The sequence below is a fragment of the Lagopus muta genome, chromosome 1 (assembly GCF_023343835.1).
Source record: "Lagopus muta isolate bLagMut1 chromosome 1, bLagMut1 primary, whole genome shotgun sequence".
NCBI classification, from domain to species: domain Eukaryota; kingdom Metazoa; phylum Chordata; class Aves; order Galliformes; family Phasianidae; genus Lagopus; species Lagopus muta.
Window position 1 is genome coordinate 12541473 of NC_064433.1, and position 25799 is coordinate 12567271.

A 25799-nucleotide genomic window follows, 5' to 3' on the forward strand; every position below is an offset into this window, starting at 1 on the left:
GAAGGTTTATCACTGGTCCTTTTTCTGCTGATACATGACTCACTTGAAATAGAAAAGTCTCCACATCAACTATATTGTTCCTCTACAAGATAACACACTATATTGTCCTGGTAGTTGTAAAAAACAGGCAGTTTTGCTTGTATATTAGTAATAGATAGATATAATGTACTATTTTAATATTCACAAAAATAAACAATATTCAAATATTGATAGAGCTGTGATACTTGCCATGCTGCATTAAAATAGGCCTTAATTTTTAAGTAATGCTACTTTTACAGTCGATTACTTTGCTTGAACTGGAGTAATAGTGAATGGACTTTTGAAAACATGATACAGAAACAAAAAAAACCTACTTATATGTAAATACATTTAAATGCTAATATATATACATAAATACTATAAGAATGTATATATTTTTAAAACTGAAAGATATGTTAACAGGACTTATTATGAGTACAATTAAAGTTATTAAAATTTCTTTAGAATGATTTATAGGAAACTGGATGTGAGATAGCACCTTACGCAGTCTGCCACGTTTAAGACAAGAGTATATTTCAGTTTTGAAATCATCTTAAGACCAGCGTCTGTTATCTTCTGGCATTCTGCAAAATGATTATGCATCTTGTATTGGCAGTATTTACTCATCATCTTGAAACTCAGGTCAGTAATTTGGTTATTTCCTGTTGAAACACATAAAGTTACACATTTGGCATACGTTAAGGGCCGGATCCAAATACTCAGTAAAATCAGTTGAAAGATTCTTCTTGATTTCTTATCGATTAAAGTGGATTAATTTTTAAAATCACTCAAAATAATTTTGTGAACTATTGTACTAACCTTCAATCCTGCCTTTAACAAGTTTACATTCAGTAAGGACTTTAAAAGTTGTATCAGAAAGATGTGGAGAGTCAAGAAACACTACAGATGTTATTTGTCGACATTTTTCAACCAGAGCCTTTGAAGAGAAAGGTGAAATAAATTATTAACATGCTTATGTGGTCACATAACAAAAGATCAGTAAACATTCTGCATATAATACTGGTAGTTGGAATTCTGAACAAATAGTTGTAACCCATTTCAACAGTAACTTATAACATGTGAGTTCTAAGTATATATAATTGAAATTTTGCATATATTTATTATCTTTGGAAACAAAAAGCAAAGAAGTAACTGGAGATGTGAAGTTTGGCAAACACCTGAGATAGTGATATAGTCAACAACCACTTCTGCAGAAGTCTGAAAGACTTCTTGTGATGGGCTGTTAGCAGCAGAATGTTCCCATATTTTATACTTTGTGCAACTCTGGAAAACCATGTAAACGAGAAGTTTTTAGTTCAGCTATTCACCTATGTATCAAAAGAAGACAAGACAATTGAAATTTCCTGTTAGTGAACAAGAGTTAGTAAGATTTTAAAACACAATTAAACAATAGCTTTCAAAAATGCTTCAGGAAAGAAATTCTCATCTTTATCTGCATACTTTCTTCAAAATCACTTGAGATGATAATCCAGGTCTAACATCAGATATTCCCCCAAAATTCAGATTCCAAATACTTACTTGAATACATCTGTCTGTAAGAGGTGGCATTTCACTGATTGGCAAATTTTGAATCCCACTGCAGCCATTGCCAATATTTCTGAAGCCATCAACTGAAATCTGAGTAAGAAATACATTATTTGTGTCTTCACAAGCATAACAAAATGGTCATTTTCCCTTTGTATAGTACCTAGAATTAAGTGGGATTCCCATTCTCAAAAGGAGAGATAGAAGGTAGCAGATAATCAGGTCAAACTCAACAATGTTTAGGGACAGATGTAGTGTATCTGTTTCTGAAATTCAGTAAAGACCGAAAATGTGAACTGTAGTCTAAAGAATTTTTAATTTCTTTGTCTGGAAAAACACTGCTTGCTTAACATAGCAATTTAATACCACAAATAGCAGCAATTTAGTCTTTTCCTCCATGTAAGCCAAAAACAATTGTACCGAAGCAGCGAATAAAACTCTTGTACTGATTGCTTCTCATTTTTTCACTCAAACTGTTTTTTAACACAGATCTCTTGCATTCAGATAAGTTTCAATTGCATTACTCAACATTCAGATGCTGTTGCAATATCATAAGTATTAATCTTGAATTTCCTTTCTAAAGCCACTGTGGGTTATCTAAGAAACATCAGGCATTCTTGAAAACAAGACGTTGAAATAATGTGAAATCTAATGGACATTTTAGTAGAACAACTGCTTTCTCAACTCACTTGGAATTTCAATGTTTAGAAGATTCACTTAAGAACTACAGTTTGACCATGGAATCATTGCTAGAACATATATGGAATTTAATACCGCATTTTTTGTTTTAGATGAGAAAATCCTACTTAAGCCTTTTTCTTCAAATGTACTGTGAGGGGTGATGCTCCGAAGTTAAAGAAGATTCTGAGTCTAAGATGTTATAAAATCCTGCAAAACATAATTTTGCTGCTTGACTCAGTATGATATTATATATATATATATATTTATCATTTATAGGATCAGAAGTCAACACAGTGATCCTACATAAAACACAATTCCTTGTCTGCGAGTTCTCAGTCTGATACATAAATGGTTTGCTTTTTTCCTTAACTGTATGCTAATATACTGTTGTCTAAAACAATACGTTAAAGCCAACATGGAGCAAACTACAGCTAAATATAAAGACCTAATAAACTGTCCCCACAGATTTAGAAAATAAATGTAGTGAAATGCAAAAATATTTGTGAGAATGTCAAAATTCGTTTCATTTAGTCTTTTAAAAAAATATTTTCTTAATTCCAAACAATGGGAACACAGAAATTTTATTTGGCTTTTGGCTTATTTGTTATCACACACTATCACTGCTTTAAAATTCCTGTGTTCTCACTCTAAAAAGATTGTTTTTGTGGAATCCACCCTGCAGAGCAGAATGCGCTCTGCAGCATAGAAGATATTGTAAAGAATCATTATTCTGCAATTTCAGTATTGTCAACACATTGTGAATGAAGAATCTCAAAAATCAGTGTTCCACACTGAGGAAGTACTCCTGCAGTGTACAAGGGACTATCTTTTTTTTTTTTAATTTCAAATTTATCAAGAACGATAAAACAAACCGTGACATACATTCAGATGTTTGGTTTCTTTCATTGATGAAAATGTAATTTTCTTATATTTTCCACTACCCAAAATAGCTTATATTAATGTACTCCCAAATGATCATGTTTCCAATAATAGAGAATAATGCGTGTGTAACTTACTCTTCAGTTACACAAGGTTGTAATTGGGAAATATAAACAATGAGTCCTCTTCTTTGATAATTAATAAACACAGTTCAGATTTTCTTCTTAAGCACTCCTGTTTTCTTGCTTGATATGTCTGAAGAAGCCAAAATTTGACAGTAGCTGCCAAAAAGAAAATTCTCTCAGTGATGTGAGAGCAGAAAGGACCTGGTGAAATGTGGTGAAGCCTCTACATTTGCTAGCAGCTTCTCTGTCATCCCCACAGACACTACGGCATGTCAAGTGATGAACAGGTCAAATTCATGTTTCCCCAGTGCCTTGTAACCTCTTAGCCAGCTGTTGTTAATTACAGCAATTGATAGGCTGCTCTAAAATATTTTGGGCCAGAATAGTTCATCTAGAAATCCGTAAGCCATAGATCTTGGCTCCAAAAAGAAGTCAATTTCTTTGAAAATCTCCATGTTTCTAATATAAATGAAAGTATCTCTCACTAAACTTTTCTACTTGTATAATGTCAGTAAATGACATACAATTTCTTTACACTTTTAATCTTAGTTTTGTGACTCATAGCAGAAAATACTCCATCTATACTGATCTGCTTCAGAAGAAGGACAAAGCAATAAGGTTTTCTGAGTCTCTCTTTGAGATTATCAGTGCTACATTAGGATGCTTTTGAGTAGGACATAAGGAAATCTCTGTTTCACAACAAAAGCATTAAACTTTTTAATGAAATGTTTACCATCCATGTAATACAGACACAGTCTTAACTTCTGAAATTTTATGCAAAAAAGCCATAGCTAGAATTCACCATATATTATTACTATGAATTATAATAATAGTCAATCAGAACAAAGGCTGTCGTGTTTTACAATAGTTTGGAAAATATTTGCTTAATGTCTATTTTTTGCTGCCTAATTAAGCTTTAATGAGTTATTTAAATGCTCAGGTCCCTGAACTGCCACCTCTAAGACCATTAGCATAATCACTTATTTTACAGATGGGTTTTCCAAACAGATGTTTAAGTACTACAATAGTAAGGTGTAATATAAGAACACATTTAAAAAGAACAGCGATATTAAAATGAAGGAATAAACAGGGTTCTACAGAACATATTTTCTGGTCTAATTTCTAATTCTAAAATGTTATCCACACAGAAGTTCTCTTTTGCTTAGTTAATCCAATGAGGTAAAAAAAAACACCCACCATTCTGTCCTATTGAAAGGCTTTCAGCAACAGTGATGCAATTTGATGCTCTTTTTTAGTTTTAGCTGTTTACTTAATTGCTCAGTCATGATCATTAAATGCTGTTCCAGAATCAGAGGGAAACCCAAAATGGAGGAAGCTGTGGAATGACTTTCAGAGCTCTCAAATACACTGGTGAGCAAACCCACTTCATTCCTCTGGAAAGTGGAAAGATTGCGGTTTTCCTAGTTCAGTGATGACCACTTTTCTCTGACTGCTGTTAGATCATGCTTTCTAGAGGCAGATCCTTACAGTTCATGATTGCACTTCTGAAAAAGAAGGAAAGAGACACTCAGAGCAAAAAGCAGTCAGAAGAAGGCTACTGCCCCCTCTGCCCTCATCCTTGGCTCTGGAAAGACTCTGTCAAATGGGAAGCTAAACCATTCTGTTTGTCAGACTCCGACTCTTCACCATTTTCCACATATTTTGTGCTTTGGAGAAGCCTATCAGTGTAAACAAGAATGTATGTGGGAGCTTTTATTAAGACCTTGGCAGGCTTTTACTGCCTTATGGTTTAGTATTTCATATCGCTTTTATAGTATGTTTTGAGATACAGAATATATTTGAAAGTATCTAAAATAGTACCAGATTCTAAAACACTGGGCATCTTTAGAATCTTAGTTGGAGACTGAAATAACCCAAGGCATTAACTATTTTTAGATTATCATTATAAACACTACTCCAATGTGTTTTAAACTGTTATAAAATAGTAACAAAAGATTACATTTGAATTACTTTCCTTCTCAGAAATTCAAGTGTAACTTTGCATTTTTCCAATGCACGGTGGCTTTATTTTTAGTGCATTAGTAAAAACTGCATTTTCAAATCTCCTGATTTGAAATCCTAACTAATCATAACATAGAATTAGCTATTTACAGCCACAAAAAGCAAGCCTTGTTCTCATTATGCAGTAAGCACTAGCTGTTTATAGATCTGACAGTTTGTTGGAAGCGATCCAAACCTATAGTGCTATTATTCCTCAGTAAAATTTAAACAGCTGTAGTCGTGTAATTCAAAACCCTGGAAGACTTCTGCAGTGCTTGTTCTACTTCAGTATACCATGAATGCAGGATGCAGCCAGTCATATAAAGGATTCTCTTCTTCACAGAATGGAAGAAAGACGTGAAGTACAAACCTGAATGCAACCTGAAAGATCCAGTAGATGAGCCTGTGACATCCTGTGCCAGTGCCCAGGTACTGTAAACCTTTGTCTGTGTATTTTCTGCAGTGAGCTAAACTGAAGTACTGCAAATTGGGAAAGCTCCTTTTCAAGATGAAATAGAAGAGAGAGAAAATTATCACAAGAGTTTGTTATAGAATCAGAAAAAGACAAAATAGCAGAGCTAAACTATTCTGAAAATTACTGTAAAGGAATTGTGTTAGGCATTTAATAGAATTTTCTTCTTGGTAAAAGACTCTTCTTTCCACTGCACTTTCTACTCCGGTTTATTAGAGAATAGCATTATCATATAACATACTTCACTGTATGAAAACAGTATCATTTTAAAGTTATTTTGAATAACTACAAACCCATACTTTTTTCATTAACTGTGATTCTTGTGTGCATACTTTGAAAACTAACAGGCTTTTCAGTGCAAGCTTGCTGGACTGTCGTTGCCATTGATTTTACAAGCAGCGCCTGGTGGAAATGAAAGCCAGAGCTCTATCAGAGAACATTAACAATAAAAACGCACAGTAAGAGCTTCTCTGCTCCTCCAGTTATTTAGAAGAATACTACTAAAAGAACCTGAAAAACTGATAGAGATACAAAAGCGAATTAAGTGCCTACATCTTTTATCTTTCAATGCTTTCTAAAGTTTTAACCAGTTCTTTTGGAAAACATTGCTTTTATACTAAATGTTAGCAAAAAGAAAGTAAACTGTATAAATGGAAAATGTTTTTCTGCAGCACTCTGTAAAAGCTGAGAATCTAAACTTGGGATGTATTTAAGTTTCCATCTGTGGATCTGGTTTATAGCACGCTGAAAACCATTCATTTTATTGAACTAAATTTCTAACTGGAATAAATAACTATTGCCACAAGCACCACAAATGAAAGTATATAAAAAATCAGAGCCTAGAATTAGGACCTACTGCTCTGGTAGATATTTAGATGTAGGCATACAGTGCTGCAGATCTGCAAGTCAGCAAAAATTAGCATTTTGAAGAAACACAGGAACACCCACTGAGGAGTTAACTACCTAGGGAGTGGCATTGACTTTCAGAGCTGACTTTATACTTTCCACATAGAGTGGGGAAACATGGTAACTTGAACTGAACTGTAAATACATATATATATGTATATGTATACAGGAAGCTGGAAAATAATGTTAACCTTAAAAAAAAGATAATAACAAACCTTTTAAAAATAAATGTAAGATTATATTTCATGAAAACACTATAGAAGACAGGCAGTGTAAATCAAGGCCAGATCTGAAAATATGAGGTTATGTGTTCGTTTTGTTTTTTTTGTTTGTTTGTTTTTTATTAAACAGAAACATTTCTTTCTTCTTGAATACAGAAATATATTTCTTGACAGAAGCATACTTTTTTTGCATTTTAGTGCAAAAATCACTACAAGTGATTAGATGCTTCCAAATGCATCTAACAAAACAGATAATAAAGTAATGGACTTCTATAAATAAGGTTGTGCTACAAGGATGCATAACTTAAGATATAGGGAAGCCTTTCTTACTGGATTTTGAAACCTGTGAACAAAACCATCCAGTACTCTTCAAGAGACAATGATTTTCCTTATAGGTCATATGACTCATTTTTATGATCTGAGAATTTTAGTACTTGACTGTTTCTGCCATCTTTGAAGTGAGAGTTTTCTTAGAATTTAAGCTCGAGCACATGGACTCCTTATTAATCCTTGTTTTGTGTGAAATCTGCAGAAATGCTCTCCTACTGCCTTTTTTAAAATTAATTTGGTATTAACAATCTCAGGCTCATTTCTTTCATGCGATCTGATAAAATCACCATCTCACGCTTATTCTTAATAGCTAATATTCATGCCTGTCATATAAAGAAGCACTTTTCAGAGGGAAAATGTACCCAGTAATCAGTGTCAGTATGGAGGAAAAGCATGGAAAAGAGAGAATCAAAAATCACCAAACAGCTTTCAGCACATTCAGCCCACAGTAGTTCCTTATTCCAGTAATGGACATTTGATATCCAATGGCAAACCTCATGCGCAGAACTACAAAATACAACACTGCCACCTTTAAGAACTCTGTGCTAGTTACACTATTACACAAGACCTGTGGTGAGATGTGCCTTTTCAGATGGCACATGAAGTGTTTATGAGAAGTGTCTTGTAGCAAATCTTTCGCAGGCCAGCATCATTTTCTATTTCCTTGTAAACTTGGAAACAGTGAGCCTTGCTTTTTGTCCAAAAATGGTCTCTAGAAGGAGTGGTATTTTATACTTTCAAACCAGAAGCTTCATGTGTGAAAAGGAAAATTTACTATTTATGAGGTAGAAGTTAACTGCAAAATATATACTAGTATTTGAACTTGCCTTTTTGTTTTTATTTATTTTATTGCATTGAAAGTTTTGTCTACTCTGGAGACATTTTTCTTTTGTAAGTGTGATTCACACATCAAAAGAAATATATGGTTCTGACTCTTGGTAGTAATAGGATGCTTAGATATCCAGAATAAAATAGACTGGGATTACCTATAGAATAACTTTTCCAAACTGCAACAAAAATATGTGGAAATGTAAAAGGATAAAATATCAGCCACTGTAGACAAAACACAGATTATGATGAGAATAATACTGATGAAGAGGTGACTGGCAAGACTGGAGACACTCAAGAGAAATTTTTGCCAAAGCACATTTTAGTAATACAAAGATGCAGCACACAAAATTGAGAAGAATAGAAACTGTGATGACAGTGAAAAAGAAGAAGAGATTTTTGGACTTCGTGGGGGTGTCACTGAAAGGATGGCATTGATTTTATTCATGGGAAAGAGAAACATACATCTATCTTCAGAATCTATGTACATCTTTGTGGAGGCACATCCTTGACCCTCATGCTTTTCCTCTATGTCAGCTTTTAATGCAGCAACCAACCTCTTATTCACCAAATCTTCATGTCTTACAGAGGGACACATCTAACCAGGAATGACAGACCTCTAACAATGTTAACTGTTTGTCTTCCATACGCTGATCTTCCAAATTAGATCTTAGAATAACTCTTGCAGTTGGCACACAGCCATTTGGCTCACATTGACCCACCCACAATCTTCTGTCACAAAAAAGAATTTTTATGAACATTCCTTTGTGTAAACTTCTTGTATCATCAGGAGTAGCTGGACATGCCACAGAATTTTTTTAACTACCACGTTCTCTTAAAAGTTTCTGCAGAAATCTGTGAAATATACAGAGTGGCCTGGCATATATTAATATTAATTACAATAAAATTATAATAAAAAGTGAAAAAGAAAGAAGAATTGTCATCTGAGTCAAATGTATTGAGTATTTTGTAAGTTTTGTCTAACAGACAGAATCTGTACATCTCTTTAAAAGGGTATTACTACAATTCATGCCTCTAAGCTTACTGTATGAGTAAAACAAGCAGACTATAACATTTATTTTTAACTTCACCTTGACAAAAGTCGTAGTGTTCCATTAGTAATATGTGCATATGGCAAATTTAAATAGAGATCTGCAGCCTTCAGATTTGAGTCTCATTGATTCATCCTGAATAATAAAAGAAATCCAGATTATATTTGCATTAATTTATCTTACATTTGTGTACATGTAGATTTCTCTGAAAGTAATGCCTCCTATTTATTTCCATGGAAACTAAATCATTTACAAAGAGTGCAGTAACACTATTTGACAGAACAAAGTCTCACTTACAAGAGTGGCACAAGAAGGTATTAAATTAATTTTCAACACAGTCATTGTCACTAGCATTTTGCATTTTTGCCAGTGATGAACAAGAGCCTGCATGCTGTGATTGTAAAAACCTGCGCCAGCAGAGGTGACCCACTGCCAATATTGCACTGCAGAAATGCAGCACCCACTGCCTCACTGAACTCACTGCACAGATGTTTGATCTCCACAAACATTCAAAAATGTTGGCAGAGATGTCAGTGTGTGCCATTGTTTCTGCATGGAGGAATTCAGTGACATGCTTTTGCTTCATATGCATTTCAATGCCATTCCACCAGATTGTTCCCCTGCTTTCAGGAGTAGAATGGCAATAAAACATAACTGGATATTGTCAGGATATTTTTCAGCCTCCATTGTCATACTATCAACATCAGCCTCTGATGTCACATGCCAATATAATAAAGTAGGAGGCATTACTTTCAGAGCAGCCCTTATATAATAGCAAAAACAAAACCCCACCTCAACAAGTGTTTTTAAATCATCATATTTATTTTTACAAATGAAAGCTGTTTTCTTCAATCTCTAAGCAAAATACTAAGAAACATATGATACTACTTTTATTCACACGAAGTTTGATAAATTTAATATTGCAGTTCAAGGAAATGTTTAACACTGTACAGTGCAATTAAGCACATGGGATTTTTAGCACGTGCTGCTGAAGCGTATCACATTTGCATATTCACTGTCACTGAGTCCTCCCTCATTTTTCAAAGGTCTAAGTAACAGGAGATGTCAAATGACTGGAAGGAAGGAAATGTCGCATTCACCTTCAGGAATGGGAAGAAGGATCCAGGAAACTATGAGTCTTTCAGCCTCACCTAAGTCCCTAAGAAGTTTATTTAGCAGACCCTCCTTGAAGCCATGACCAAGCAAATGAAAGATAAACAGGTGACAGGGAACAGCCAGAAAGAATTTATTGAGTACAAAGCATTCCTCACTGATGTAATAGCGTTCTATGATGAAATAACAAAATCTTTGGATAAGAGGAACAGTAGCGTGTGTATCTTGACTACAACAAGGCCTTCAACACTGTATCCTTCATAGTCAAAAGGATAAAATATAGGCTGGATAAGTGAATTTCAAAGTGACTGAAAATTCGCCTGGACTGCTAGGCCAAAGCATTCTCACCAATATCGCTAAGTACCATCGGTGTCTTGTGGCAACTGACATCCCTCGAGGGTCAATACATCTTCCTCCTTGCAAATATTGTTAAGTATCTTCTACTTCCAAATATCAACAGTTCACCAATTTCACCAGTCCTCTGAGTTTGCCAAAATACAGTACCAGGAAGTTTACAGTGGTAGTGACATTACTGCTGATTTCTTCCTTTTTTTTCTTTTTTTTAATTTTCTTTCAAAATTTACTATGTAATGGTTGGTAAGAAGCCACTGCCCTACTAGGCATAATTAAAATTCTAACAGTATTTTAGAACAAGTAGTCCAAATTCTATGACAAACTACACATCTGAAGTAATACAGATAAGCAAGAACATTTAATACCTGTTAAAAAGATGACAGAAATTTAAAAAAAGAGTTGCAATTTTTTTCTGCTCTTTGAGGAGACATGCTGAAATTAATCATATCAAGGAGATGGTTGAGGTCTATGTTATGTGAATTCAGATGCAAACTGTATATAGTCAGAAATTTTAAGACCGTGCCAAATGAGCATTCTGAACATGACAAGAACATATTTATTCACAAGGTTAATTTAGTATAGTGTAAGTTTTAGCCTCTGGATAATTGGATAATCCTGAAAAGCATAATCCTAAAATAATTATTGTCAAATTTTGATACTTGTTGTAAAGTTTCTTATTTTTTAATTCATTTGAAAAAAATACAGTGGATGGTTGATTTGCCAGATTCATCTGTAATAGGTATGTAAATATTGTGTTACTTACATTCAACCCCTGACATTCAGAGAGATTTAAATCTTGCAAATTCCTACATTCACCTAAAAAACCCAGTCATTTTGAATGTTAAAAGTTTGAATTCTCTGAGTGTCAGAGAAACTTAAGTATTTCTATTACAGATTCAGTCCATCGAGGCCAGTATCCTACCTGAAACTATTGCAGTGTCAGATTACTGAGAAGAAAGCACACACAAACAAACAAACAAAAAAGTATACAAAGCAGAAGTTGTCCAGAGGAAAAATGCCTTCTTAACACTTCATCAATCTCTGGCTTATGAATCAAGCTGCTTTTTGTCTTACATTACCAAAGGATAAGAAAGCTCTTTAGTTAAGAAATTTAGAGTTAGGAAATGATGGAATAAAGTTCCTATCTTTTTCTAGTTCCAAGCACTCATGGATATGAATGTTGAATATTGAAAAATGCTGAAAAGTTTAAAATAGCACAGAGGATCCCAGTTATGACTGATGTTACTATAATGCACTGCTTCGACCAACTAGTATAGAACTTCTGAAAAGTAACAATCTCATTTTTCATGTGAAGTCATCAGTGTAAATGTCATGGTTTTATGATCTTTGGCTACCAGTATTCCACATCACAACATCATGTAGTGCACTGGGAGTTAAAGAGTTAACGTGTTGACAGTAATGCACACTACCAATTAACAGAATCTGAATGCCGATAGAGAACTGGCAAGTACAGCATTAAAAATGGAGAATCCAGTTAAGGGCTTTTCAAAGTTGATATTGACAGTAGGTCACATGGTTTAGAGGTACACCTCTACACTACAGTCTATGCACTTTAACTACCTGACATGGGCCATGAGTGACACCTGATAGTACCAGAGCTGTTGGGATACAATAGAGCAGCATGCAGATAGGATTGTGTTTTTTTTAATAAGCTATAACTACAAAAACACTGAGAATGCTCCTTAGTCCATAATTGGTTTAAACTATCAATTTGCTGACAAATTTTATTTAATATTAGTTTTTTTTATTATGGAATCTTTCCAACAGATAAAGACAAGGTTTTTGAGACCCAAACAATGTTGCTTCAAAAAAAAAAAAAAACATCTGGGAAACTGCATTCAAGATTGGGATCTACATCTTAAGTACTAAAGTCAAAAAAGATAGATCATAACACAAAGATGTCTATAGGCAGAGCAAAAATTACTGAGTACACAATTCAAACAGTGAAGAGTTGGAAAAAAAAAAGCAAGTTTTAGAAGGAATGATACTAATGAGCAGAAAGTAGGAAATTAATGAGATAAAAAGAAATTCAGACTATGAAAATCTCAAGAGTGAAAATGTTTCTGAGGAAGCACAACTTTGTGGCCAAAATTTACTGAAAACAACCTCATTAAGGGAAGTTTAGGACCACTGTAAAAAATACAGGAGCAAACATCAGCTGAAAACTTACGCAATTTTGGATGTGATTGCATGATTTAGTTCTTATCTTCCTCTAAGAGTAATCCCTGTATAAAAGCTCCTTTTAGCTTTTATATTAGTTCCTCTCAGCTGCGCTGACAAAAGCTCCAAGAGGCTTACCCCTCTATCCTCTATCTTCTCAAGTGGGCAGACCTGTGAGCAGTTTGAAGCAGACCATTGTCAGGTTCCTCAGGTTCCTTTGCATCCTGTCTACCCTCAGATGACACAACAGCCACATACGCTTTTGAAAATTACTACACTTGGGTCCTTCACAGAGCAGTCTATGCAACTTTGTCTACCTTACATGGGCCATGAGAGACACCTGGTTGTACCACAGCTGGTTGGGATAAAATGGGACTCAACCAGAAAACAAATGCACTTTATATTGTGAGAGTGATAGAAACACTGGATGCAGGTCAATTTCTATATCCTATTGGTTGTTTTTCGTAGTGGAACATCCAGTAGGTCAGTATCCAGAAAGCTGGAAAATACCAGCCTCAAGCTCCTTTTTCAAGCTTATCTACCAAGATGAATTTAAATACAAAGAAGATTCTGTCCGATGGTGTTTCTTACACACTGGAGAACTTTGTGACAAAAATCAATTATCAAGCAGTTTGCCTAATTTTCCGTGCTTTGGCAAAATAAATGACAGTAGATCACAGATAGTAAGAGCAATGAAAAAGGACACAACTTTATCAAAGTAACTGTGAAGTTTTCAGTAGTGTAATGACTGAGTACTGAAAGCTGCACACTGTGCACAAGCCTCTGTGAAAAAGTTTATTTCATCTGTTCTAATATTTTATTTTTCTTCCACTGCAGGGATACCACATACACCAGCTGTGTGTATTCAGATCTGGACAACACTGATTAAGACAACCAAAAATTTCTTCTCTCCCAGTTGTCACAAAAAAATAAGTGGGCAAGCTGAATGTCAGGATGCAAGTCATTACTATTATAATACTACTTCTTCTTTGTAAAGCATCTGACTTTAGGAAGACAAGGAATAGGAATCTGAGAAAAAATGAAAAGGAAAACATCGTAAGAAGAGCGTCTAGCACCGTTAAGCGCAACGCCCAAGCCCAACCATGTGATATATATGTTTACCTTCATGAGAAATATCTAGATTGTCAGGAAAGAAAATTGGTTTTTGTGGCACCTGATTGGCCCGAGGATTTGAAGCACATGCTGCTAGCAAGAAACAGGATTCGTAAATTGAAGAATAATATGTTTTCTAAATACAAAGTATTGAAAAGTCTGGATTTACAGCAGAATGACATATCAAAAATTGAGAGCCAGGCTTTCTTTGGTTTGAATAAACTTACCACACTCCTACTCCAGCATAACCAAATTAAGAGTTTATCTGAGGAGATTTTTATTTATACGCCCAGTCTAAACTATCTTCGTCTTTATGATAATCCCTGGCATTGCAATTGTGAACTAGAAACTCTTGTTACAATGCTACAGGTTCCAACAAACAGAAATTTGGGAAACTATGCCAAGTGTGTGTACCCAATAGAACTGAAAAATCAGAAGCTAAAACAGATAAAAGCTGAGCAGCTGTGTAGTGAAGAGGACAGGCAAGATCCCCAAAACATAAAGCAGAAGCCTGAAGCTACCAAACCAGAATTTGATTCTTCTCTGTGCCACATGTATGTGTTTCCTGTACCAACTCTGAACTGCAAGAGAAAAGGTTTGTATCTATTCTTCTAACTGAATGAATTATTTTCATAATCTTGCCCTCTTACTGCTGCACATATTATTTATGACAAATCCATATGGCACCAGTTCTTTCTTGACTTACTTTAACTAACACTTTAATTTTTTGTCTGTTTAACATAAATAATTTTCTCACAAATATTCTTTAGTTCTCTAGTATAACACATCCAATGAAAATCAACAGTAGTTAAATTAAGCCTATGCTTAAATTATGGAACGTCAGCACCTCAACTGTCTGATGCTACAGTGGTAAGCATACTAATCAGTCATCCTGCAGCTGTGCAAAAATCGCTGCACTGACAAAAATAAGCATGGAGCATTTTTATTTACTTACTTATTTTTCCCAACGTATAAACGCGAAGATTTCACAAAAGTTAATTGTGAAGCAGGATTGGACCAGCCAGCTGTGCTAACAATCCCCATAGGAACCTAAATGCAAAGAAGAGTCACTAGAGCCCCACGTGTATTTGCATTTCTTCTTCTTAAGGAAGAAATTGTACACTTTTCTTCATAAAGAAATATCTCCTCTCTGTTCTTCCTCTCAGTACCCAACAAACACTTTAAAGCTGAAGTGACTTTAAGAAATATTTTTCAGTCTCTTGGATCCATTCCATTCCCAAGTGCATCTCAGTCTGCTAAAAGCCATAGTTAAGCCCTAAGGGTAAACCAACTGTGGCATGTGTCAAAATGAAAATGTACATTTATCCATGCTTTATATTTCTCATATTTTACACCACAATGAAACAAAACATGGAAAAAAACAATTCTGAAGAGAGTTGTCCTTTAGCATTTTAAAATCTGTACTAAAAAGCATTACCTGAAATAGCCCAAATTGGGAGAACTATTTTCCCAAGTTTTGCAAAGTATATCCTGCAGAACGTTTTGTCTACTTGTATCTTGCAATGTGTTTGCTAAACTTCTATTTATTTAACAGTGACTTATATTTATATAACTCTTTGTGAGTTCTTACTCTCAAACTTTGATGTTGGAGGTGTTACCTAAATAGAAAGAATTAATGATTTCAGCATTTGATGACATGGTTTGTCTGTTACATATGCTATAAAAAATATTGATGGTTTTACCTTCTTCTCATTGCTAAATTCCTCTTTTACCATGTCTTTTTTTATTAATTATGGTTTTTTTTGCTAACACTTATTAATTTCTTAATATTCCTTTATCTTTCCTCTTGTTGTGAATAAGAGCTTAGTTATTAGACACAAATTATGATCTTAACTATCCTTCACATGATCTTAATTGCATCATCAATTACTTCAAGTTTCTAGAAAACAGTGTTGAACAAAAGCTGAACAAAAAGAGGTATATATTATTATGTACATTTATCACTATATACATATATTATACACGTACATATATACATACATGTACACATACATATGCATTTATTATAATATAAATATTGATATAATACTGACTTTCTATCTCTTCCCATTCGGTGGTATAGAAGAGATGAGCTGAATACCTTAATATACTCAAAAATATGGGGCAAGAAAAATGTTATGTTTTTTTTCCCTAACTCCATAGTGACCTTCAATCATGTCTGCTCTTCATGGGAGCTTCACAGGATTTTAAAAATAAATTACTGGCTAAGAAATAAAGTTACATCAGCACCCACAGGAGTGTACTGCAGTTCTGGTGTACAAGGGTGCAGGACTCCTTCCTTCAGGTCAAGAGCTAGCTCTACCACTCCTGGACTTCCTGAATGTCTAGCATGCACACCCTGAGTAAATCTCATTTAGGAAGTACCAGATCTACTGTGCATATGCTTGACAGCTGGATGCACATATCTAATGAAAATTTGGGATTTCTAAACATATGGTAATCTTTGATGAAAGCATCATACTTATCTGTCCCTGCATATGATTACTGTGCAGCAGATGCACAATTTCACTGGAATTTTCATCAGAAAGAGGAGTATAATGAACTCAAATTCCTGGCAAAAAATAAAATTTCTTCTAAATCCATATGAACAAGATTTCAGAGTAGGGGGAGAGTTTATCACCTGTCAAATCAGACGATGCCCCCAAAAGCTGAAGCATTATTTCTTTACAATTGAGGGGACAGAGCGATAAGCAGGATAGCATTACTGTGCATTTCTGTAGAGAAATTACAAGGCCTGCACTTTGTCCCTCAGGTCGTGAGCTTTTAGTTAATGCCAGAAAGCTCATGGAATAGACATCTTAAAAATGTGAATATTTCTTAAAAATAAATATATACATACACATATCTCCTCCTTTTTGAAGAACTTCTTATTCAGATCTCATCAGATCAGTGATACACCAGAACTGGCAGCACTTCAGAACAAAAGCATCCTGTGTCCTTGACTGTTGTAAAAAAGAAAAACAAACAAACAAACGAACAAAAAACAAAACCTACAAAAGTTGTTTGCTTTTCTGCAAAATTATTTGGACTCACAAAAACAGCTGAAAAAAATCCACGTTCTAGAGCACAGACATGAAGAGTATGTTAAATGTCCATAAATTCAAGCATTGTTTTCATTCATTTGGCAATAATTAGACCCTAAACTTTGACATCTGCACAAGCAGGAAACATTCCAACCAGAGCAGGCAGGAGCATTTATAATATTTACATATTTATAATACAGGTATTATCATACCAAAGCTCCACTGAAATTCAAATATAAGGCAGGAAGTCTCTGATGTGTTGCTTTAGTCTCAAGAATGCTGATGCTTGAGACATCTTCAAAATTCTGAAGTGTACTGACAACACCAATTTCAGCACAGACTCAGGGATTATACTTTTATTTAAAGACAGTTAAAGAAGGGGTACTACCACTCATTTTGTTCTAACAGCCCAGGATTAGAACACTACATTTAGCAGACAGAAAGCCTGGAGATAAGGTTTGATAACTTTATCCGGAGAAGATTCAGACCACACCTGGCACTTCTCAAGGACCTGCCCTTACTGGCAACCTAGAAGCTGTTCTTTCTGTAACTCTTTTAAAAGTAGTTTTTAAAAATAATGACTGAGACATGCTTGTCTACTCTGGAAATGCCAATGATACAAGTAGGGTAGAGAAGTAGATAGATAGAATACTTAGAAATATCACCTGGGCAAATAAGCATTGTAACAAAACGTATTTTTATAAGTAATAAGCAATTATAATAATAGAAGTACAATTATAACTATACCTCTTAGTAAATACTATGATTATTACCACTTTTATTGCTAATGAAATTTTACCTCTTGGCAACATAAAACAAAAGATGTAATAGAGCACATTGTAATTTGATTATGGAATATGTTCCCATGGCAATGAACATTTATTTACTCGGCATACTGTTTTCCCTGTTTACAAGTTTCACGCACACCTTTCATTAGTGTCTTTACCCCCATTCCTACACAGGTGAATAATATGGTACTACCAAAAGAAAAATAAAAAACAGTGAATGAGGCTTTGCTGTAAACACTAGTGAAGAATGCAACTTTCATATGAAATGTGAAGATGGAAAAGAAAAAGGCAGCCAAAGTCAGAAGCTGAAAAAACATTGATAGAAGTAATGGGGGAAAAGAAAGGGAAAGAAATAATGTGAGACCAACAAAGCTGTTTGCAAGTGTGAAACCTAAGCAATAAGAATAACCTAAAAATGATACAAATTCTCTCTTTTCCATTTTTTAAGATTTAAAGAAAGTTCCTGGTAACATACCTCCAGATATAGTTAAACTTGATTTGTCCAACAACAAAATTAAACAACTGCGACCCAAAGAGTTTGAAGACGTCAGTGAACTGAAGATATTAAACCTGAACAGTAATGGAATAACGTACATTGATCCTGGTAAGAATAATTTTAAATATTCATTTTACAGTTATTTGTGTTTCATAAACTGTAAACTTTGGTAAAGTCTCTGTCACATAAAAATGTGCAAGAAAGAAAGGACCTAAAAATCTAGAAGTCTGTGCAAATTTAACCTTCTGTAGCATTCAATTCACAAAGGTTGCATAGATCATCACAAAAGACATATAAATCAAGTCAATGAAGAGTGACTGATTTCAGCAGCTCTTTAACACTAACCAAGCCAATGCAAAAATAGAATTCTGAAGGTTAACCATTTACCAAAGTGCCAAATAGTTGAATATCCTAAATTATGATTTCCAATTAAAAAAAAAAAAAAAAGCTGTAATATAATGAATGCTGCTTTTAAATAGTAATGGATATGAAGTAATAGACAAAACAAAATAATTAAAACTCTTTTTGATCAAAAAATGATACACATAGTTGCTCTTAAGTTATGTATTATTAGACCTCAAGTGACCTTGTTTAGCAGTTTGCTTATTGCATATGTGTATTTGATTTTTCATTATGAAAACAGACACAAGGAGAGGTAGAAATAATGAAGCAATTGAGCCTTCTTTAGTAGTATTTTAGAGGTTAAATAGGAGAAACTGTTCATATCAGTAGAAGGGTATTTCTGAGGTTTAGCAACATACTTATTCAAATTAAGTCTTCTATCATGAAACAAAACTTGCAAAAAGTATGAAGTGCTCCCTGAAACATGACTCAGAACTTTGTGTCATGGAAAGAATACAAGAATTCTATGAGTAAATCAAATATTCATTCATCTCCACTGGCACTATACTACACTCATGCATTTTCATAAGTGTTTTATGACTTTATCAGCAATACAACCACTCTAATGTTGACATTTTCAGGATAATATCTGTCGATACTCAGGGTACAAACCATTTAATAAAGATCTGTGTTTGAAATGTCTTTTTATAGCCTTTAGTAAAAACAGACAAAGTTATGAAAAAGTTATTTCTTGTTGCAGATAAGCATATCTTCTCTAATTCATATTTACAAGTTACAAATAAATATCTTTCTTTTGACAAGCTGCTTTCTCAGGGCTCAATAACTTAGAAGAGCTGGATCTATCTAACAACAGCTTGCAGAATTTTGAATATGGAGTATTGGAAGACCTTTACTTTCTGAAAGTTCTGTGGCTGAGAGAGAATCCTTGGAGATGTGATTACAACATTCATTATCTTTTCTACTGGTTGAAGCATCACTACAACGTCCACTACAATGGCCTAGAATGCAAAATGCCTGAGGAATACAAAGGCTGGTCTGTTGGAAAATATGTTCGGAGTTATTACGAGGAGTGTCCAAAAGACAAGCTGCCCATTTATCCAGAAACTTTTGACCTGGACAAAGACGATGAGGAATGGGAACGACACAAAGAAAAGTCAGTTCAAACAGTTAAAAAGCACAGTGTAATCGTCACTGTGCTAGGCTAATAAGGAAACCCTGTTTTTTTTTTAAAGTAAATTCAAATATTTGGTACTCTGGCAAAAAAAGGAACCCAACACACTGTTTACATTTTTGTTAATTATACAGATTGCAAGACTATTTACCTACAAGGATTTCTGTTTAATGCAGTAAATAAGTACAGAATGGCATTAGTTACACAGAATCCTTCAATAAGTAGTTGTTTCTGACAGTTTGTTCTGCACTCTCTTGTGAAATTTTCTGGTAGAAATTCAAAACTATGCATTATAAATAGATAGACATGAATGTAGACATGTGGGGAGGAGCTGTGCATGAACATTATATATGAATGCAGGTTATGTGTTGACATGGAGTCGCTGCAGGATTGTGACCAACACTCAACTTTCTTGAATGCATTGCCAGTTCTTTGTATCTATCAGTTTCCTAAAATATTTCCAGAAAACATTTTTAAGATTTTGTATCAGCCTCCTGTTTTATTGTGTATATATAAAGAAAACAAACAAACAAACAAACACCTGAAGACTTAAATCTTATATACAGTTCTAGAAGAACAGGAATGGTGGTTGTTATACTAACATTCAAACCCAGAAGTTGGGTTCTATTTGCTGATTTACCTGTGTTCCCATTCTGTCCTAACTCAACAACCCAGCTTCTGCCTCTTCTGTATATGAGCTGCCCGAAAATAGGAGTAGCCAAGGCATGGTCAGTTCCCAAGACACAGTTCCACATGCTCATACTGCTGAAGCCTTCCTAGGAAGCACTTCAGTCATCATATCAGCTTACACAACCTCCCTTCTAGATCAAGAAGAGCACATAGGCTGCTGCAGTCTGCATCCCACATGCTGATGCCCACACAAACTGAAGGTGAGTACGCATCTCAGTGCTCGTAGAAGAGACTGATACTGCCACAGCTTACCCTTCCCAAAACTCATTGGTAAAAATGCACATTATAGTATCTGTTCATTACACAGCTGTCTATGTGAACACATATTCTTAAAAACCTGTGATTATTCTAGTATAAAGCCATAGAAATGCCCTGGCTAACCAGTCAGTATCTCTGAAGTTCCTTGCTATGTATTCCTTTACCCAAATGAGCTATTTTTACTGAAAGATGCCTACTAGTTTTTACATAATGCTTCTGTCTTTTTTTAATTTCTGCACCATTTAATGTTGAACTAGACCTACTGCCTGCTAAAGATAGATATTATAAACTCTTCCACACACAAAAAGGATAAGTAACTCCCCAGACAAGTAGGGGGATGCTGGATTAAACCTTCAATATTCCTAGCTCAAGGAAATCCTAGATCAAGTAATAAATATGCAGTGAAGGATAGAGATTCAGGGTCAAAACTTTAAATATCTGTTGGCCATTATGGAAGAAATTCTGGAACACTCCAGAGAGAAATCTTGCTCTTTTAAAGCAAGTGTGGTGTTTGTGGGTTCCTCTGGTTCTCCAGCAACAATCCAAAAAAGTCAGATGTTTTGGTTTAGAAGTGTAATGCAAAGTACTCAGCACTTTCATGCTTGCATGAAGTAAAAGCACAGCATAAAGGAAAATTTTAGAAAAAAATTAAACGTGGTAGAAATTCCAAAAAATTCTTAAGTAAAAACGTGCTATTATTAACCGTGTTCGTTCATTATCTCCATTATTGAGATTAAATCTATTTAATGGTGCAGATAAACTAAATAATATAGACATCATATGTGCAGATACCTTTAAAAAATTTTATGGGAAATACTACAATATATTACTTCTCTCTCAGTTTCTGGGAATATCCTAAGCATTATCCTAATTTTTAAAGGATAATCCTAGGAAGATAGAACACTGATGAAATTCCCATTTGGCCAATAATATTCACTGAATAGGACATTTTCTAGAAACTTCTAAAAGTGCCAAAAGAAAGAAATCAATCATGGTCAGCATTAACTAACAAACTCCTCATCTCAAATTCTGAAGGATTTTTTCAGTACAGAATTGAACTACTGGGAATGATTGAAAAGCACAGACAATGGAACCACAGTAGAACATCTGTTAGCAGCAACACAGCCAAGAGAGAAAAGCTGAGTAGGAAAAAATGAGTTTATAAACCATGTCAGGATAATTTCTGCACAGAGTCAGTGCTAAAAAAAAACAAAAGAAAAAAACAAAAGAGATAGGCCAAAGTCAGAGGAGGGAAAGGCAATCCAGGGATAGAGTATAGGAGGAGAGCTGAGTGAGAGTTCTCTGATCTTTGGTCGGCAGGATGTTTGCAGTTGGAAAAGCACTGGAGTAAGATGAAGACCACAAACAGTGGTGTAACAGTTGGAAATAACAAGTTCTCAAACACTGGCACCAGAAAATGTTGCATCTGCTGATTCTTGGTTCAAGAGAGTGATCAAATGAACATGCTATCTGTATCTGTCTGCACAAGATGTTTAGTGGTGCCTCAGACACATGCAGTAAGTGAAGGACATATCAATGCATACAGGAAGGAATCATGGTTCAACAACTATCTTGCAAATAACAGTTTCAGTGTGGAATTTTGAAATCAGTGTCATCCCACAAGTTCCAGGAAGATAATAAAGAAAGACTCATGCAATTATACCAAACTGAAGTGGGTCGAAGGACGGACTGAAGCACTGAGTGTGGAACTTCTATCACAGCCATTATTTTACATAGATGGCCTCTAGAGCTTCAAACAAGTAACTAGAATTTGTACACTTTCAAGTACAACCCACTGGGGAAACAAAAAGAGCTAAGAGAGAGAGGCAAAGGGCCTGAAAAAAAAAAAGCAGTTTTCCATATGTTGGCATTTTCATATTGAGGAAGTGTCAGACAGTTAGTGGAATAGAGGAATGGAAATGTTAGAGAAGAGCAAGAGCACATGCAGAGTATGTGTATGTACTCTGGACATTGCCTAGTAGCAAATTCTTGGACAAAAGACTGCATGAACAGGAATAATATATAGGAACTATGAAGATAGTAGAGAATGGAGCAGCCCACGGTAAGAAACAAAAATCTATTCGAAAAAAATACGAGCAATTAACAGTTGGTAAGTGAGTCAGCATTACAAGCTTATTTTTTATTTCTCTGAGCTTCTCTGCGATCTACTGTAAATGAAAGTATACACTCCATGAAACAGCACAGTCACAATTTAATCTTGAAATTTCTTTATCTCCCTACTCTTTAATTACAAAGGCTCTGGGATCACTTTCGTATCTAAAAGCAACCCAAGGATCTTTCTCTTCCTTTGGATGCTTTTTAAGTTTATTTCAATAATCGCTCTTGATTCCCCTTCTTTCTCTGTCCATACCCAGGGAATAGTTGCACGATACTGCTGCTTGTATTCTTGAAACGTGGTATACACTAGGAGTGCTGTCCAGATGGAACAACTACACTACTCTAAAGCAGCATGGCCCTTCTCTGCACAGCACACATTAAACACAAAAAGGATTATTTTGCATCACTTTTGGCCATGACAAGGTGAAATAAAAATGAACTCATATGTCAATACTCTGACCACTAACGGGGATAAAGCAATTCACATCCCTCTGAGGAAATCCCAGATCCTGCACTATGAACATGAATGGCAGTTTTTAAACACAGTTCCCAGTCATGCATGGAGGTGAAACGATTCTCTAAGATCCCTGAGTGGGTGGAGTAACACCACAAACAGCTGAGCTATAATCCACGTATTTCATGTACTCATTTTTCTTTGGCTCAGTAACACATTCGTTTGCCAAAGACAATCTGGGCTGGAATCACATAACATTCATATGTAGACATTAAATAATGATTACCATCTCGTGCATATAATACATAACAATGTTGCTTTAAATAAAAACGATGTTTAAAAATTGCAGTTAATTTACAAACAAAAAATATTAACAAGATTACCAAGACAAACAGACCTAAAAAGCAGCTAACATCGATGTGATTTTACCATTAACAATAAAAATCCATTGCCAAAATCTGTGTAATCTTGGATTTATTCAGAAATATGAGGTCAGAACTGTAGCTGGGGGATGCTCCAATGGAAAGGATCATAACATCTGGAGCATATAACTGAACAGACAGTTCAAGGCAGTTTGTTAGCTGAAGAAATGTCAAAGGAAGAGAATTTCAATATGATATTCAACCACTAAAAGGAAACAGAGAAATCATTCTGCAGGAACTTTAAGTCACCCACAAGAACTTCAAAAGAATGGCATTGGATAGAATGTATGATCAATATTAATGATTTTTAATGGAAGAAATATGTTATTACTCTAATTGGCAATTGTACACTGGCACAAATATCTTTAGTTCTTAGAAGGAATTACTGGGTATCTTCAAAGTTGCAAGAAACAACTTCACTGTTTTCTAAAAGTGCAGACCATCACACTATTTTACCATGATTACTTTAAAATAAACAGCATTGAGTAGAAGAAAATAAACATAATGTTTGATTAAAGATGTAAGTACATAATGATCCATGTATATTATGGCAACCACCGTACTGATTTTCCAGCTGATATATCCGACATGCTGATGTTTCTAAGGTCAATAATTTTATCTAGATATGAGTCACTTAAAACGTGATAGAAAAGGCAGTGCATAAATAAAGTTTAATGCTATGGCAACATCTGGATTCAGCTTTGAGGAGAGCTGTTTCTAATACAGGCCTTTATCTTCAAACCTCACCTTAGAGCAGGCATGTCCAACCCATGGCCAGTAGGCCTCACACTGTGGCTGCTTTTTGCCCCAGCCATCATGATGGCAGCTCTGCCCCACCAAGCAGCCTGGACTGAGCCTCAGCACCAATCAAACATTGGTGCAATATGAACCCCATCTGGGCTGAAGCCATGGCATAGGGCCCAGAGTAGTGCCAGCTCAATTTTATGGCAAATAATTTTATGCATTTTGACACATAGGCTGATCACAGTCCTGTGAACAGCAAAGAATACGCAGCTGTGCTTTTCATTCTGATGAAGGAATTTGAGACCAGATTTCAAAAATGCTGAAAAAGTCTTTTTTTTGTTTTTTTTTGTTTATTCTTGAGACCATTTTCAGTCAACTCAATTACAAGTGCATGTAGTGACAGGACGAGGGGAAATGGCTTTAAACTGGAAGAGAGCATATTTAAATTAGACAGTAGAAATTGTTTACTGCGAGGGTGGTGAGACACTGTTCAAGGCTGGGCTGGATGGGGCTGTGAGCAACTTAGAATCATAGAATCATAGAATCATAGAATCACCAAGGTTGGAAAAGACCTAAAAGATCACCCAGTCCAACCGTTCACCTATTCCCAATAGCTCCTACTAAACCATGTCCCTCAACACAACATCCAGCCTTTCCTTGAACACCCCCAGGCTCGGTGACTCCACCACCTCCCTGGGCAGTCCATTCCAGTGCCTGACCACCCTTTCTGAAAAGTAATACTTCCTCATGTCCAGCCTGAATCTCCCCTGCCGTAGCTTGAAACCATTCCCCCTGGTCCTATCACTAATGACACGAGAGAAGAGGCCGACCCCCAGCTCACTACAACCTCCCTTCAGGAAGTTATAGAGAGCAATAAGGTCTCCCCTGAGCCTCCTCTTCTCCAGGCTGAACATTCCCAGCTCCTTCAGCCTCTCCTCATAAGCCCTGTGTTCCAGACCCCTCACCAGCTTTGTTGCCCTCCTTTGAACATGTTCCATGGCCTCAATATCTTTCTTGCAGTGAGGGGCCCAAAACTGGACACAGTACTCAAGGTGCGGCCTCACTAGTGCTGAATATAGGGGAACAATCACCTCTCTGCTCCTGCTTGCAACACTGTTTCTGATGCAAGCCAGGATGCCATTGGCCTTCTTGGCCACCTGGGCACACTGTGGGCTCATGTTCAGCCGAGCATCAATCAATACCCCCAGGTCCATTTCCTCTACGCAGTCCTCCAGCCACACCGCCCCAAGCCTGTAGCGTCGCCTGGGGTTGTTGTGGCCGAAGTGCAGGACCCGGCATTTGGCCTTGTTGAAACTCATCCCATTGGCTTCAGCCCAGCTCTCCAGCCTGTCCAGATCCCTCTGTAGGGCCTCGCTACCCCCAGGCAGATCCACACTTCCAGCCAATTTGGTGTCATCTACGAATTTACTGA

General features: G+C 35.6%; 2 protein-coding genes across 2 annotated transcripts in view; one reads left to right on the top strand and one right to left on the bottom strand.

The window, feature by feature from the left end:
* The window catches only part of FBXL13 (F-box and leucine rich repeat protein 13), a 76395-nt gene that overhangs the window by 26651 nt on the left and 23945 nt on the right, over nt 1-25799 (bottom strand). The window contains 8 exon segments of the mRNA XM_048933247.1: nt 518-680; nt 838-955; nt 1558-1656; nt 5620-5642; nt 5645-5748; nt 9098-9157; nt 9159-9193; nt 11289-11341. Coding sequence (XP_048789204.1) covers nt 518-680; nt 838-955; nt 1558-1656; nt 5620-5642; nt 5645-5748; nt 9098-9157; nt 9159-9193; nt 11289-11341 — 655 coding nt within the window.
* On the top strand, nt 5576-24315 carry LRRC17 (leucine rich repeat containing 17). Its single transcript, XM_048949799.1, has 4 exons — nt 5576-5678; nt 13544-14414; nt 18100-18255; nt 19312-24315. Exons 2-4 carry the CDS (start codon nt 13661-13663, stop codon nt 19713-19715), a joined length of 1314 nt encoding a protein of 437 aa, XP_048805756.1. The 5' UTR covers nt 5576-5678; nt 13544-13660; the 3' UTR covers nt 19716-24315.

Bases quoted from the DNA above. Each gene is read 5' to 3' on its own strand.
- LRRC17 (XM_048949799.1), top strand. From the start codon at position 13,661: ATGCAAGTCATTACTATTATAATACTACTTCTTCTTTGTAAAGCATCT. The intron at 14,415-18,099 runs GTTTGTATCTAT...CCATTTTTTAAG, and splicing joins TCTGAACTGCAAGAGAAAAG to ATTTAAAGAAAGTTCCTGGT. The intron at 18,256-19,311 runs GTAAGAATAATT...TCTTTTGACAAG, and splicing joins AATAACGTACATTGATCCTG to CTGCTTTCTCAGGGCTCAAT.